Genomic DNA, 16104 nt, shown 5'->3' with positions numbered 1-16104 from the left:
GTGATCACAGCAAAGGAATGCAGAAGATAATACGAAGTTTAGAGTTAACTTAGTTACTGTACTGTTTGTAATGTGATAGCCACTGGGTTAAGAGTTGATTGTATAAGCAAACCTCTGTATTGCTGCCATTTATGATTATATATAGGTCAATGTACCCATGAGCTTTAAAGCACAGCATAGTAGTTCCCTTGATGCATCAGTAGGGTAAGCCAGCGGTTTGCTGAATAAAAGCTTCAGAAATGTCATGGGTTCAATTTCCAGTCCCGGAGCATCAGCAGTGGCTATGATAATTAGCCTTAATATCCCTTGGGTGGGAGGAGGGGAGAGGGTCAGGAAATTGGGTTCCACCTTGTGATTGCCATTTAGTAATCCTTACTGGTAAATTCATGGCCCTTAAATGAAACTATAATCTGGATCAGCTGTGCTGGTTTCAAAGTCAAGCATCTTACTGTCCAGATTTAACGTGAAGAATAGCCCCTTGGAGGCATCAGTGAAGGACAACGATCCTGGAAACTGACTCCCAACAACATTAGTGCTTTTGGAAAAGACAGAAGTAAATTGAACCACCTCCCCCTTCCAAAATTACAAGAGAAAGATCATATTTAATGAATGCTTTAAATATAATGATCTATCCCCATTCCAAAAAGATCTACTAGTGAAGGGATGGAAAAGACCAGTGAAAGGGAAACCGGAATTACTTTTATAAGTTCTTAATTACATAAGCAGCATCAGGATGTCAGTCTGGCCACCCAGCACATCTTGAACTTACATCAGCAAAGTCCTAGGCATGACCTAGAGTCTCGGTCATTGACCAATCAGCAGGTCCTCAGTATCAAATAGTTCCTAGAACCCCACTTTTGGAGTGATCAGTCAGGGTACTGAGTAAAGGAGTTGGGACATTATGTTGTAGTTGTAGGTGAGACCGGACTTGCAGTACTCTGTTCGGTTTTGGTCTCCCTGTTATAGGAAAGATGTGGCTAAACTGAAAAGAGAGCTGAACTGAATATGCCTGGACTCTTTCAATTTTGCGTTCTATATTCTGTTTTTTTTGCTCTTTTTATGTTGCCTTTTGCCCTTTTTTTTGTGTGTGTGAGAGAGAGTGCTGATGTTTTTCTTTGAACTGGTCCCATGGTTTTCTTTGCTTCATGGCTATCTGTGGGGGAGACGAATCTCAGGGTTGTATACTGCATACGTACTTTGATAATAAATGTACTTCGAATCTTTGAAAAAAATTCATGAGGACGTTGTCAGGACTAGAGGGCATGTTATAAAGGAGAGGGTGGCCAGGCTAGATCTTTATTACTTGGAACGTAGGAGAATGAGGGGCAACCTTACAGGAATATTTACAATTACAGTATAGATAAGGTGGACAGTAACAGTCTTTTCCCAAAGGTAAGGGAGTCCAAAACTAAGAAGCATAGATTCAGGGAGAGACAGGAAAGATTTAAAAATGAATCCAAGGGGCAATTTTTTTCTACACAGAGAGTGGTGAGCATGTGGAATGAACTGACAAAAAAAAAGTGGTTGATGCAGGCATAATAGCATCATTTGCGAGGTAGGGAGGCTTAGAGGCTTGGCTGGACAGGTACCATGGATTTATTGAGAAGAAGAGCTTGTATCCATGTTGTATCACACTTTGACTATGATGGAAGCACTAATGTTAACTCTAAGTTAGACAGGTATCAAGGAATTTCCCTGGTACAGAACATACTGTACATTAGTTTAAAGCAAGGGTTCGCAAACTTTTTTATGCCGTAGACTCCTACCATTAACTGAAGGGTACACGGACCCCTGATTGGGAATCTTTGGTATAAAGCGATATCAACAAAACAACTTGCACTTCTTCCGCCCCCCCCCCCCAACCAAATGGAAATTGTCTTTACATCAAAGATCTCCCCCATGCTTGGTTATACAGATATTGAAACATAAACTAATGTTTTTCTGTCATTTATTCTTTGGGGGTTTTCTTCTATTTCATGGCTGTCTGCAGAGAGTAAGAATTTCAGGTTGCATACTGCATACTAAATGAAACCACTAAGGCTTTAGCCAGTTGCCAGGGGAATACGAGTGAAGGATTTTCAAAATTCTTGGAATTCAGTATTTCACACGGTCTTGTTTTAAGTACATAAAAAGGAGTCATGCATACACCAAACAACCCTATTCTAGGTAATTGCTAGTTTTTCATAGTTAACTGCTGAGTTTGCCTTTCTACTTGTGTCACAAGGAGATTACTTTGTCAGTGCTGCTTTGGAGAGACACACTATTCAGGGTTGGGAGGCGCCTTAAAGTGAAGTTCACCATAGAAAATGAGAGAATTAGATCACATTTAGGATATTAACTAGCCTCTGCCACGGGATGATGGATGGGAATATTATCTCCAGGTTGCAGCCTGATTGGTCTGTATCAAGCAGCATCCTTACCCACAAAGTGTCTGATTTTGAATGTGTTTTGTGCATGTGTGTATTCCTCCAAATTAGTAGGCTGTATTAATGGAATAGGTTATTTTTACTCAGTTTTTTTTCTCTGCCTGCCATTTTATGTGAGAACACACATATTTTGTTTCCTTTTTCAGAGGACACATTCACACACAAACCATCTTGTCTGCTGTCTCCCCAGATACTGTCTGACCTGCTGAATGCCTCCAGCTTTTCTTTCCGATTTTCAACATCTGTAATATTCTAATACTTCAAAATAATTTTGGTACTGACACGCATTTCCATTTTTAGTACACATTTTTAAAAAAACAATCACAGTTTCTTTGTTACTCAAACTGAAACTGTTCACATGTACTTTTGATTGCATCGAATTCCCCCCACTGAATAATTTCTAAGCTGCGACATGACAAATAGCATGTGTACAAATGCAGATTAAAGCTGAACCTGTTCTTTTGTGCATGGCACACACACAAACAGAATTGAAACAGGCTTTTCAGAATTTTTTTAAAGCATTCCCATCACCATGTAAAGCTGTGCATTTTAAATATTACTTTATGCAAATCACAGGAATTGTTGCGATGACAGCCCTAAATGAAAAACAAAATCGGAATAATATTGGTGGCGATCAGTTAAATTGAGGAGGATTTACCATCACCTTGTATTATAATGAGCAGTACCTAGTTTTGCTGAGTTTCAAGTTGGCAATGATTTCGGTATCGTTAGTGATAGTGAATAGCATAAAACAAATCTAGTACTTAACTTTCTCAGGTCGGTTAAATTGAAAAATGTTTTGTACTGTGTATAAGTTACCTCTCTGGAACTCAAAGCTTGAGCTAATTTTTACAACCGTAACTTTATATTTTAACCTACATACTTGCATCAATGCAATTGTTAATGCCATTCATATTATGGAATCTCAGTGCATGAATTAAAATGTCTTTCAACACTCTTTAAAATGAGAACGGTAACACTATCAAGATGCCGTCAAGATCGGGAAAAGCGTCTCAAGTAGCAAAGATGATAATAATTAAATTTTCTCAGGATCTGAGAGCTGTCCCAGCATCTTAGAACCGCTGGATAATATATAGACTAGGGGTTGCTGGAAAATGTTACTTTAGATTTTTTTAAAATGGGGACAATATGTACACTTAAAGCAATGATTTATTGCTGACTTCTGCCTTCAAAGACAAACTCTGCTAAAATAAAATGAGGGTCAGTGTCACTACAGTCAGCTAGAGTTTTCTGCAGCAGTCACCTACTCCCCCATTTTTTTTTTTGCTAACGGCATCCAAAGTTTGCAAGACACACAGCATGCAGCACACATTCAACCTGAGGGAAGCCCACAAGCACGAAGGGCTACTGGCTGGCTCTTTGTCACCAAATGCAGCAGGTTGAATGCGGACATCACTGGGACACTTCCACCAAGAAACAAGAGGCAAGAAGCGGGGAACAACGGCTAAGTAGGGAAACAAAAAGAAAATCATGTTAAACGTCAAAACGCCGACTGCATGCAGGTTACGTAAAATAACATTCTGAAAATTCCAACATTTTTAGAACCTAAGCACATAATTTGGAATCAAACCACTAGTTTTCCATGTAAATTATATTTATTCCTTATGCTTGACTTTGGATCGAGTTGTTGTAAATTAGCAGCAAAAATTAAAAAGGATCATTCATTGGCAAATACATCTTCAAAGTAATGTTGCTTATGGTGTTTTCACAGACAAGCAGCAAAAGCATTTCAGGAGTACCAGCACCTTCTGAAGAACAAAACAATGATTTATACAGTGAGCAGTTATTCTGGAGTGTGTCTGAAAGAAATATGCTTATGTTAACTTTGACATCTTAAAAGTGACTTATTGCAAAGCCAAAATAATTTTTCCTGTTTTTACAAGGAGAGAAAAAGGAAACAAAATTAAGTGTCACAACGAACAGTCTCAATGAGCCATTAAATAAAAGTAAACATGTCAACTTCAAAACGACTGTGTGCTGCTGAACCAAAAGGGCATAGATTGAGATTACACTGTGGGAAGTCCATTCATTATTAACCAACAGAAATAACAAATAAAAAATAAATCAGAAAACTTCAGTAGATGAAATTATTCTTGTAACTTTTGCAGAGCCTACTATGAAAATGAAAGTGTTCAGTGATGTCCAATTACCTAGCAGAACTGCATTCTTACTCAGTCTCCGCAGCTGATCATAAAAGGTCTTCCTATTCGGTATCATCAATTGCAGTACCAGGCAGCCTGTGCGCCTACCAATCGAAGCCATCTGGCTTGTGTCAAGTCTCTGGGTCAGGCAGCTACAGTGCAACAGGAAGAGAGGCAGTGATGTCACTCTGCAGGTCAGGCAAAGAACAAGGATGTATTTTCTAATTAAAAGACAGTGTGCCCCAGTACTGGGGTTCCAGCATAGTTGAACTGGGTGATTTATGTTTAATGCGAAGCTCATGCAGCTAGTGAAACAGCTGCCATCTACTGGTAGAATCAAGCACTACAAAGTAAGAAAGATCACCCTACAGGAGTTCACTTCTGCAACTATCTTAATACAGTGGAGTCCAGTTAATTGGGACACATTGGGACCAGGATGTTTTGGCCCAATTAAGCAGCTGCCCTAATTATCCAAATTTTCATGAGGATGGTTAAAAAGGTATAAAAAAAAAAGACCAACCACTGTTTAACTGAGTAATTAGGCTAGGGTTGAATCAGGTACCGTTAGGGTGGCATGGCTCGAAGGGCTGGAAGTGCCTCTTTAGCGCTGTACCTCTAAATAAAATAAAATAAAATACAGGTAAAGAGTTGTTCCAAATAAGTGGCTGTCCCAATTAACCAATGGCCCAACTAATCAGAATCCACTATATTTGCAAATAGTTACTTTTTGTGCAAATTTCATTAGTAACATAAATAGATTTACACTCTACAAATTATCCTGTTAAGGTGATAGTGTTTTCAAAGATTTACTATTTCCTTGGCTTTATTATTGATATTTTTGTGAATAACAGACAGTTGAAAGGATTATTTGAAGGACTGCCAATTTTCACTACATAATTGCCAGCAGATTAGCTCACAGATTTACTGTGCAAAGTAGCATGCATTAGGCAGCAGGGTCAGCAGTGCTTCAACTGAATAGCAGTGGCTCCAAACTGTGTGTGGGGCAGAGGAATGAAACTCAGCCACGCATCTCGCTTACAATCCTGTGTGCGAGCAGCAGGTTAAGGCAAGACAAGGCTAAGTTATGCTGCCCCTCACTAGTCAAGAGCCTGACTACATAAGGCGCAGCCATTGCCTCGAGGGGTCGCTGTGCAAAGGTTCTGTTTGGTGACTGGATCTGTGTTAGCCAGTTTCCTCATGCAATAAGGGGGCCTGTTGTCTGTTTGATCCCTTCTTTACTGAACTGGTTTGCTGGAAGTAGACCAGCTGTGTTCAGGAAATCCAGGTCTGCATACAGCCAAGCAGCGGTCCCCAAGGATTGTTACAGGCGGCCACCACAAGCCAATTCTTATCTGACTGTGACACCTGGAGGAGCCATTCTCCATCGCCCTTCAAATCGGATTTCTCTCCTGGCTTTTGCAAATTTATGATATATGTGCTTGTGTCAATGCTTCAGACAAATTCTGAAAATGAACTAACAAATTCTGCAAATTATTCTAAATTGTACAGTATGTAGCTATTGTTCATACCTTTCATTTAAATTCATTTCAAATGAGCATTCCTTTAATTTTCAAAGTATAATAATGCATGTCCTTTATATACAATTTAATGTAATTTTTCCAATTTATTAAATAAATTTAATTTCAATTTTTAAATTGTATGTCCATATGGAAACAATTTTAATTCATTTATTTCTTTTCAAGCTAGCATTTAAAATGCATCTAACTTAATAATGATTCTATTTTATACCACAAATATGCCTCTCCTGAATTAAGAGCAAAACTTTCAAACCAGCACGAAAAATGCCATGGGAAATCAGCCAATGTATGTAAAAGTTTTACATCTGGCTTTTGTCACATTCCCAAATGATCATATTTTGTCAAAGATCCAAATATTTCTCCATTCTTCCCTTGAAAGTTGCAATGGTCTCAGTCCCAACCCCATGGCATTCAGTGCTCCAATAACACTCGAAGGAAATACATTTCTCCCAAGTTCTTACATCTTTCCTCTCTCTGTCTCAACACAAATTGAACTGAAGGCCCACCTTCATCCCATTTTCCATCCCAACCTCATGACTTCTCCAATTCCATACAATAATTTTTCATTATTCAGCTTACTAAAGTGCCTCATAACTTAAAAACTACTTCATCAGAATTACGAGTTCTGATCGTCAACCTGAAACAGTGACTCCATTTCCATTTCTGCAGATGGTACTAATTTGCTGACTATCTAGCATTTTCTGTTTTTATTACAGACTTTCAGCATTTCCTTTTTTGTTTCTGAAAAAGTTTCTGTGGTCTCTTCTGTTGCAAAAACACACAGATTTTAAGGTAAAACTTCATTCAATGTGACTTCTTCTTCAATAAGTTTACATCCAATAACTTTTGTGAATGTCCACTTGTTCATTATGTTTACAACATGGGCAATCATGGTCTCTCCACGACCATGAATGTTCTTGGCAAATTGTTCTACAGAAGTGGTTTGCCAGTGCCTTCTTCTGAGCAGTGTCTTTCCAAGATGGGTAATCCCAGCTATTATCAATACTCTTCAGAGATGGCGTGCCTGACCTCAGTGTTTGCATAACCAGGACTTGTGATGTGCACCAGCTGCTCATACAACCATCCACCACCTGCTCCCATAGCTTCATGTGACCCTGATTGAGATGGGGGGGTGGGGGTTAAGCAGGTGATACACCTTGCCAATGGTGACCTGCAGTCCAACAGAGGGAAAGAGCATCTTTCACCTCCTTTGGTCGAGACGTCTCTCCACCATGCCACCGGTTTGTTAATGCAAGGTTCTAAAAATACAAGGCCAAATATTGCTGACTCTGTTTCTGATCCAGTGTGGTCCCATAGCTTTCCCACATTCTATTTTACCTGATGGGGATGCACTTTTCCAGCCTGAATCACCTATGACAGCTGCAGCATGGTCCAGGCTGCAGCTGAGGAGGAACAGCCTCTGAAACTGCCCTAATAACTGTTAGCCAGAAGAGTTTCGGCTGCTGTGAAACATGGGGAATTTTAATAGTTCGAAATGACCCGGATGCCCAGGAGACATTCAAGATTACTTACAGTTATTTCCTGTACGCAAGTGTAAAGGAGAATGAAATGATTGTTACTCCAGATCTGACGCATAACAAAAAGAGACCCAATAAAACTAGATTAGATTAGATTATGAGGACACTCAGTCCTCGTTTATTGTCATTTAGAAATGCATGCATTACAAAAGGATACAATGTTCCTCCAGAATGATATCACAGAAACACAGGACAAACCAAGACTAAAACTGACAAAACCACATAATTATACCATATATTTACAACAGTGAAAAGTAATACCGTAATTTGATAAAGAGCAGACCATGAGCACGGTAAAAAAAAGTCAATAAAGAATACAATAAAAGTAAATACATAAGAGAGTTTATATATAGATTGATTAGAATAGAATAGAACTCTATTGTCATTACTCAAGGGAACAATATTGCAGTGCTACGACAGTCCATGCAAAACAGATATTTACAATGCATGCAGGACAGCTTAATTTTTTAAAAAATCCCATATTTACATGCAACAAATGATTTCAATAGTCTATAACACTCAAAGGCCATTGGCAAGCCAGGGTGCAGCATTATTCAGCTGCATAATAGCCCTCGGGAAGAAGCTGTTTTCCAGTCTTACTCTCTTGGCTAAGATGTTTCTGTATCTCCTACCAGATGGCAGGAGATTGAACAGAGTGTTCAGGATGGGAACGGTGATTGTCTGTAAAGTGACACTAACTAGGTACAAGAGTGTCTGTACATAAGGTGCCTGACAGGAAATGATATTAGTAATGGTTGGGGCGGGGGGTGTAGTAGGGCAGCAATGTTGATCAGCCTCACTGCTTGGGGAAAGTAATTGCTTTTGAGTCTGTTGGCCCTGGCATGTATGCTACATAGCCTCCTCCCTGATGGGAATGGGACAATTAGTCCGTGAGCAGGATGGGTGGGATCCTTCATGACAATGATGGTCTTTTCCCAGCACCTTTCCATATCTATGTCATTGATGACGGATAGACTGGTGATGGTGATGCATTGGGCCGTCTCGACTACCCGTTGTACAGCCTTCCAGCAATTTCTGTACCATAATGACGCAGCATATTGGAATGCTCTCTACTGTGCATCTGTAAAAGGTATCAAGTCCAGCTCTCTTCGGCCTTCTCAGAAAGTACAGATGTTGGTGAAGTTTCTTGATTATGTACAATGTGTGCAAGATGTGCACCCCCAGGAGTTTGAAACTACTCACAGTTTCCACTGCTGTGCTACCAATGTAAGGGCATGAACGGTGTGAACTCTCCAAAAGTCAATAACCATCTCCTTCATCTTGTTGATATTGATGAAGAGGTTATTTGTCTGGCACAGGACCTCAAGCTCTTCCACTTCCTCTCCGTAGGCCATCACATCGTGTTGGTAATGAGCCCCCACTGTCATGTCATCAGCAAACTTGACAATGTAATTACTCAGGTGTTTGGCCATGCAACGATGAGCATGTAAAAAACTGTTAAAATTAAATTAAATAATTTAATGAATAAACTCTTGTCTGGCTTCCAGCCAGGTACAGGTATTGATTATAACTGGCATTTCAATAACCAACTCTGCCATCTTCGTCAGGGATGATGATTGGGGGTGCTAAGCTTGTGCTATACCTTGCCCACGGGTGACCTGCAGGCTAGCGGAAGGAATGATACCTTTTTTTTTAAGAGACGCATCTCCATTCTGCCACCTAAATTAAGTATTACTGATGCTCATTTTCATTAATTATACAAATACTGCATACCCAACAATTGAACAGTGGGTGAAGTCAGAGGCACATCTAAAATAACCGTCAGAAAGAGACAGCAAAGTGCATAAACCTTTATAAGGCACTGATGAGGCCTCAATTGGAGTATTTTGAGCAATTCTGGGCCCCTTATCTAAGAAAGGATGTGCTAACATTGGAGAGGGTTCATGAAAATAGTTCTGGAAATAAAAGGCTCTGGGCCTGTACTCACTGGAATTCAGAAAAATGAGGGGAGGATCTCATTGAAACCTATCGAATATTGAAAGGCCTCGATAGAGTGGATGGGATGTGGAGAGGACACTTCCTACAGTTGGGCAGTCTAGGACCAGAGGTCATAATCTCAGAATAGAGGGATGCCCACTTAGAGGAAAATGGATCAGCCACAATCAAATGGCAGAGCATACTTGATGGGCAGAGTGGCCTAATTCTGTTCCTATATCTTATGGTCTTCTCCAAACTTAGCAGACAGATCGCATTCTCAAGCTGAAGATGAGAGTTCATAGCCATGCTTCAGATCCCTATTTAGATCAATGCTAAATTTACTCACACTCTGGCAAATATCTCTTTCCACTCCAACTCCAAAATGCAAAATCCAAAATCCTCATAAGCAACTTTGCTTCCTCTGGCCTCAACCAGCGTACGGCACTCATTTTACTGGCTTGCATTATCCATGACTTGCCCAAAGTTCTGCTGTGCTATTCCAATCCTGGACTGTCAACTCTAAAGGCCCTGTCTTTCAATTCTCTCAGGAATTGCTGTTCGACATTCCTTCTCCCCCACAACTCTTTGAATCTGCTGCAAAAGTCAAAAGCTGAATAAAAATCACTTCTTCCCATGAACCTCCATGCCAGCCTTTCTCAAAGTTTGACTTGGATGATGCAGCTGGAGTTTCCGTTACTGAACTGGATTTTGTTACCATTCATTCTGCAGATGTCTTAAGTTCTGAATGGGTTCTATTCCTGTCAACAAGAACAAGTCTTATCAACTTTCTTATTAGTTCCAACCATGGTTCCAGCATAATCTTCCAAACTCCTCCCCACCCCAAAGTAGGAAGAGTTCACACTGGCCATCATATATCAGAATTAATTTATCCTTATCTGTGAGTGCCGTTGACTCACCTCAGCGCTGAACTGGCTCTGTGGCTGTGGCCTGCAGCCATCGGGTTCCTGGATCACCCACCTCAGTGCTGAACTGGCTCTGTGACTGTGGACTCACTTTCGGGGAATCTGCAGTCAATGTTCTCTATACTACTTGTTTACTTTTTTATTGTTTGCACATTTCGGTTTTTTCACACATTGGGGGTGTTGGACGGTTGTGTGACTTTTTAAGGGGTTCTACTGTGTTTCTTTGTTTTGTAGCAGCCTGCAAAGAGATGAATCTCAAGTATAGATACTTTGATAATAAATGTACCTCAAACTTCGAACTTTGAACCAACCCAACATGACCTCTCACACTCATCTTAAGTTCCAAGAATAGGAAGATATATTTGCCATTGCTTTTTGTTAATTTTGATAATAATAAAGGAAGATTTCACCATTAAGAGCAGCAGAGTGTGCAGCTGGCAGAGACCTAGCTTCAGTCTTAACCTCACGTGAATATACTTCGGTATTTGCATGTTCTGTCTGTAAACCTGCAAGTTTCCTCCAGATGTGCCACTTCCTTCCTATATCTTGAAGACATGAACGTTGGTAGGTTAATTTTCCACTGTAATTTCCCCTGGTGTGTAGGTGAGTGGGAGAGTCTGAGGGGTGATGATGAGTCAAGTCAAGTCACTTTTTTATTGTCATTTCGACCGTAATTGCTGCTACAGTACACAGTAAAAACAAGACAACGTTTTTCAGGACCATGGTGCTACATGAACAACACAAAAACTACAGTGAACTACGTAAAACAATACAAAACTACAGATCTACACAGGACTGCATAAAGTGCACAAAACAGTGCAAGCATTACAATAAGTAATAAACAAGACAATATGCACAGTAGAGGGTTGGTGTCAATCCAGGCTCTGGGTATTGAGGAGTCTGATGGCTTGGGGGAAGAAACTGTTACATAGTCTGTTCGTGAGAGCCTGAATGCTTCAGTGCCTTTTTCCAGATGGCAGGAGGGAGAAGAGTTTATATGAGGGGTGCGTGGGGTCCTTCATAATGCTGTTTGCTTTACGGATGCAGCGTGTGGTGTAAATGTCTGTAATGGCGGGAAGAGAGACCCCGTTGATCTTCTCAGCTGACCTCACTATCCGCTGCAGGGTCTTGCGATCCGAGACGGTACAATCTCCAAACCAGGCAATGATGCAGCTGCTCAGGATGCTCTCAATACAACCTCTGAAGAATGTGGTGAGGATGGGGGGTGGGAGATGGACTTTTCTCAGCCTTCACAGAAACTAGAGTCGCTGCTGGGCTTTCTTTGCTATGGAGCTAATGTTGAGGAACCAGGTGAGATTCTCTGTCAGATGAACACCAAGAAATTTGGTGCTCTGAACGATCTCTACAGAGGAGTCGTCAATGTTCAGAGGAGAGTGGTCACTCCGTGTCCTCCTGAAGTCAACAACCATCTCTTTTGTTTTGTTCACATTCAGAGACAGGTTGTTGGCTCTGCACCAGTCCGTTAGCCACTGCACCTCCTCTCTGTATGCCGATTCATCGTTCTTGCTGATGAGACCCACCACAGTCGTGTCATCGGCGAACTTGATGATGCGGTTCGAGCTGTGTGTTGCAGTACAGTCGTGGGTCAGCAGAGTGAACAGCAGTGGACTGAACACACAGCCCTGGGGGGCCCCCATGCTCGGTGTGATGGTGTTAGAGATGCTGCTTCCAATCCGGACTGAATGGGGTCTCTCAGTCAGGAAGTCTAGGATCCAGTTGCAGAGGGAGGTGTTCAGGCCCAGTAGGCTCAGCTTTCCAATCAGTTTCTGAGGAATGATTGTGTTGAGTGCTGAACTGAAGTCTATGAACAGCATTCAAACGTACGTGTCTTTTTTTGTCCAGGTGGGTTAGGGCCAGATGGCAATGGCATCGTGAAGTGGGGAGTAAAAAATGGGAATTCTGTATGATTGGTGTAAATGAACGTTTGATGGTCAACAGAGTTGCTTGGCTGAATACCTCATTTCCATGCTGTCTTCTCAATGACTAATATTCTACCAAAGGCATTCCTGAATAATCAAAAATCTTAAGGTCAAAATCTGTGTATGGAATTGAAAGGTAGATGATTATTGTAGAAAGATCCCCTCATTATAAATACAGTCTATCTGCTGAATAAACTGTCATATTGCTTTACCAAAGTAGTTTTTCATTTGACAACTGTAAAAATACTAATAATTTACAAATTAAATTTGCAAAAACTACCTCAGCATCCCTTATTTCCATACAAATTCCCATGATTGTATTCAACCAGAGGCACTTTGAGTCACAACATTTCCTTTTATCAGAAAGGCTCCCAAATACTAAATTATGCTAATTCAGTTCCAAATGGGGAAAAAGATAGATTCTAACAGACTTAACCATTAACAGAATAAATAATAATATCAAACGAATGAATAAGCTCTTCTCTGGCTTCCAGCTGGGTACAGATATTGATTTCAACTGACGTTTTGAAGACATACTCCGCCATCTTCATCAGGGATGGTACCTAGGCACGAATAGTCTGGTGGTGCAGATACCCCCATCGCCTGTCCCTCCTGATTGGTTAGACTTCAACCAAATCAGTATTCCACTGTTCCACCTTGTTTACAACTGAATTTCAGTTCTTACTTGAGGGAGACCTTCATCTTTGTTAAAATTCTTATTCTTTAGTCTTAGTTCAATTAATTCCTTTACCAGGCAGTCCCAAAAGCCATTGACGTGGCACAGTAGTCTTGTGCCATTGACGTCAATCCTACGGCCATTGAGAATGCAAAGTTCTGCTACTGCCGATTTCTCTGGGTAACCCAAAAATATACACCTCCTATGTTCCTTGATGCGGATTTCCACTGTGCGTCCCGTCTGGCTGATATACACTGCTCCACATTCACAGGGAACACTGTAAACGCCAGCTGTCCTGAGTCCCAGGTCATCTTTGGCTTTTGGGGCCACTTGGTGAAGGAAGCCATTGTAAAAACACTAGAGAATAAGAATGTTAACAAAGATGAAGGTCTCCAAGTAAGAACTGGAATTCTATTGTAAACAAGGCAGGACAGCAAAAATCTGATCGATTGAGGACTAACCGATCAGGAGGAACAGACATCGGGGGTATACATACCACTGGACTAGACGTACCTAGGCATCATCCCTAATGAAGCTGGCAGAATTTGTCATTGAAATGTTGGTTAAAGTTGATATCTGTAGCAAGCTGGAAGCCCAAGAAGAGTTTATTCGTCACATATCCCAGGAAACCACTAGATCCTTTCTCAATATCAAACAAAGATGACCACAAGCCAGATAGGGACCTGAAACTTGTCTATCTTCACTTGCCATTTGGTTTAAGTTATGCTACTGTCCCACGTGCACCTTAGCCTTATTCATAACAATGCACTTGTCGAGGAAACTCTTAGCAAAAAAAAGCAATGCTTCCAGATTTACTATTTGTCAGACCTATCCTGACATTCTGAAGGAGTTAATGAGTAAAGATCTAAGTTTGAAAACTGCTAGAAGTTTAAAACAAATACTTATTGCTAATTTATTTATTATTATTATTTATCTCATTTTGTATTTGCACAGTTTTGTTGTCTTTTGCACACTGCTTGAATGCCCAAGTTGGTGCAGTCTTTCATTGATTCTGGAATGGTTACTATTAGAAACATAGTAGACCTACAGCACAATACAGGCCCTTCGGCCCACACAGCACAACACAGCACTACCTAGAACTACCTAGGCTTACCCATAGCCCTCTATTTTTCTAAGCTCCATGTATCCATCTAGGAGTCTCTTAAAAGACCCTATCGTTTCTGCCTCCACCACTGCTGCCAGCAGCCCATTCCACACACTCACCACTCTCTGTGTAAAAAACTTAGCCCTGACATCTCCTCTGTATCTACTTCCAAGCACCTTAAAACTAAACCCTCTGACTATCCACATGACCAATGCCTCTCATTATCTTGTACACTTCTATCAGGTCATCTCTCATCCTCCGTCACTCCAAGGAGAAGAGGCCAAGTTCACACAATCTATTCTCATAAGGCATGCTCCCCAATCCAGGCAAAATCCTTGTAAATCTCCCCTGCACTCTTTCTATGGTTTCCATGTCCTTCCTGTAGTGAGGCGAACAGAGTTGAGCACAGTACTCCAAGCGGGGTCTGACCAGGGTCCTCTGGAGCTGCAACATTACCTCGCGGTTCTTAAACTCAATCCCACGATTGATGAAGGCCAATGCCCCATATGCCTTCTATTATTCTATACATTTATTGAGTATACCTGCAAGAAAATGAATCTCAGGGTTGTATATGGTGACATATATATATATTTATAGGCATCCATTAGTCTCATGAGACCATGGATTTGCGCCTTGGAAGGTTTCCAGGGCGCAGGCCCGGGCAAGGTTGATGCAAGACCAGTAGTTGCCCATGCTGCAGGTCTCCCCTCTCCACACCACCGACGTTGTCCAAGGGAAGGGCATTAGGACCCATACAGCTTGGCACCGGTGTCGTGGCAGAGCAATGTGTGATTAAGTACCTTGCTCAAGGACACACACGCTGCCTCAACCAAGGCTCGAACTAGCGACCTTCAAATCACTAGACGAACGCCTTAACCACTTGGTCACGCGCCAACACATATAAGTACTTATATGCCACATATATGTCACATATAGGTGATATAGATGTACTTTGATAATAAATTTAAACTTTGAACTTTAAAATTACTGCACATAAAATGCAGGTGTATAGAAATTTAGTTAGACCACATTTTAAATATTACGTTCATATTTGGTTAGCACACTACAGTAAGGATGTGGAGGCACAGAATAGTTTCACCAGGATGATGTCTAGATTGGAAAATATTAGTGATAAGGAGAGATTAGACAAACTTGGGTTATTTTCTCTACAGCGTCAAAGTCTAAGGGGCAACCTGATAAATGTATATAAAATTAGAGACATAGAGAGGATAGATATTTTTTCCTTTGGGGGGGATGGTGAAAATGTAAAAAATTGGACAGCTAGTGTTTGACACCATCTCATTTCAGTACTACTCCAACTGACAGGGAGAATGATCAAAGGAGATATGCAAGGCAGATCCTTTTTTTTTAAAATGGCAAACAGTGTAGTTGGTGCCTTCAATGCACTGCTAAGGGAAGTTCTAGAAACAAATAGGAAAGTAATTCTTAAGAGACATTTAGACAGACCATGTACAGGCATATGGGATTAGTTTAGATTGGTATCATGGTTGGCACAGACACAGTGGGCCAAAGGGTCTGTTTCTGTGCTCTACTGTTTTATATTCTGAAAGTACACAATGAATTGAACAAATGATTGCAACTCTGCTTAACTTTTTTCCTCAGTCATAAAAATTGCCACTCAAGTGTCAGTTCCATAGAAACAGAGTGCAACCAGGAAAATCTTAGCAGAAAGACTAGAAAATCTGCAGATGCTGGAAACCTTAGCAGAGCTCGGTAGGCATTCAGTGCAGATCTGCTGGTAGGTTTCAGCAATTTCCAGCCTGTTGGAACAGGTGACCAAAAGATTAGTTGAAGAGATAGACTAAAGAAAGAAATCGCGATGCAAAGAGATTCAGGA

General features: G+C 40.8%; 1 protein-coding gene across 2 annotated transcripts in view; it reads right to left on the bottom strand.

Annotated features, from left to right (window-relative positions):
- The window catches only part of msrb3 (methionine sulfoxide reductase B3), a 116064-nt gene that overhangs the window by 89084 nt on the left and 10876 nt on the right, over positions 1-16104 (bottom strand). Inside the window, exon 2 of one of the 2 annotated variants that reach the window (XM_072269340.1) lies at positions 3765-3891. The exons of the other annotated variant lie outside the window; for it this stretch is intronic. Coding sequence (XP_072125441.1) covers positions 3765-3840 — 76 coding nt within the window. The 5' untranslated portion in view covers positions 3841-3891. The remainder of the gene's footprint in view (positions 1-3764; positions 3892-16104) is intronic. 2 annotated transcript variants of the gene reach the window in all.

This window comes from Mobula birostris, chromosome 9, assembly GCF_030028105.1.
Source record: "Mobula birostris isolate sMobBir1 chromosome 9, sMobBir1.hap1, whole genome shotgun sequence".
In the NCBI taxonomy this organism is placed as follows: domain Eukaryota; kingdom Metazoa; phylum Chordata; class Chondrichthyes; order Myliobatiformes; family Myliobatidae; genus Mobula; species Mobula birostris.
Note: the sequence above shows the minus strand (reverse complement) of the source record. Positions and strands in the feature narration are given on the sequence as shown.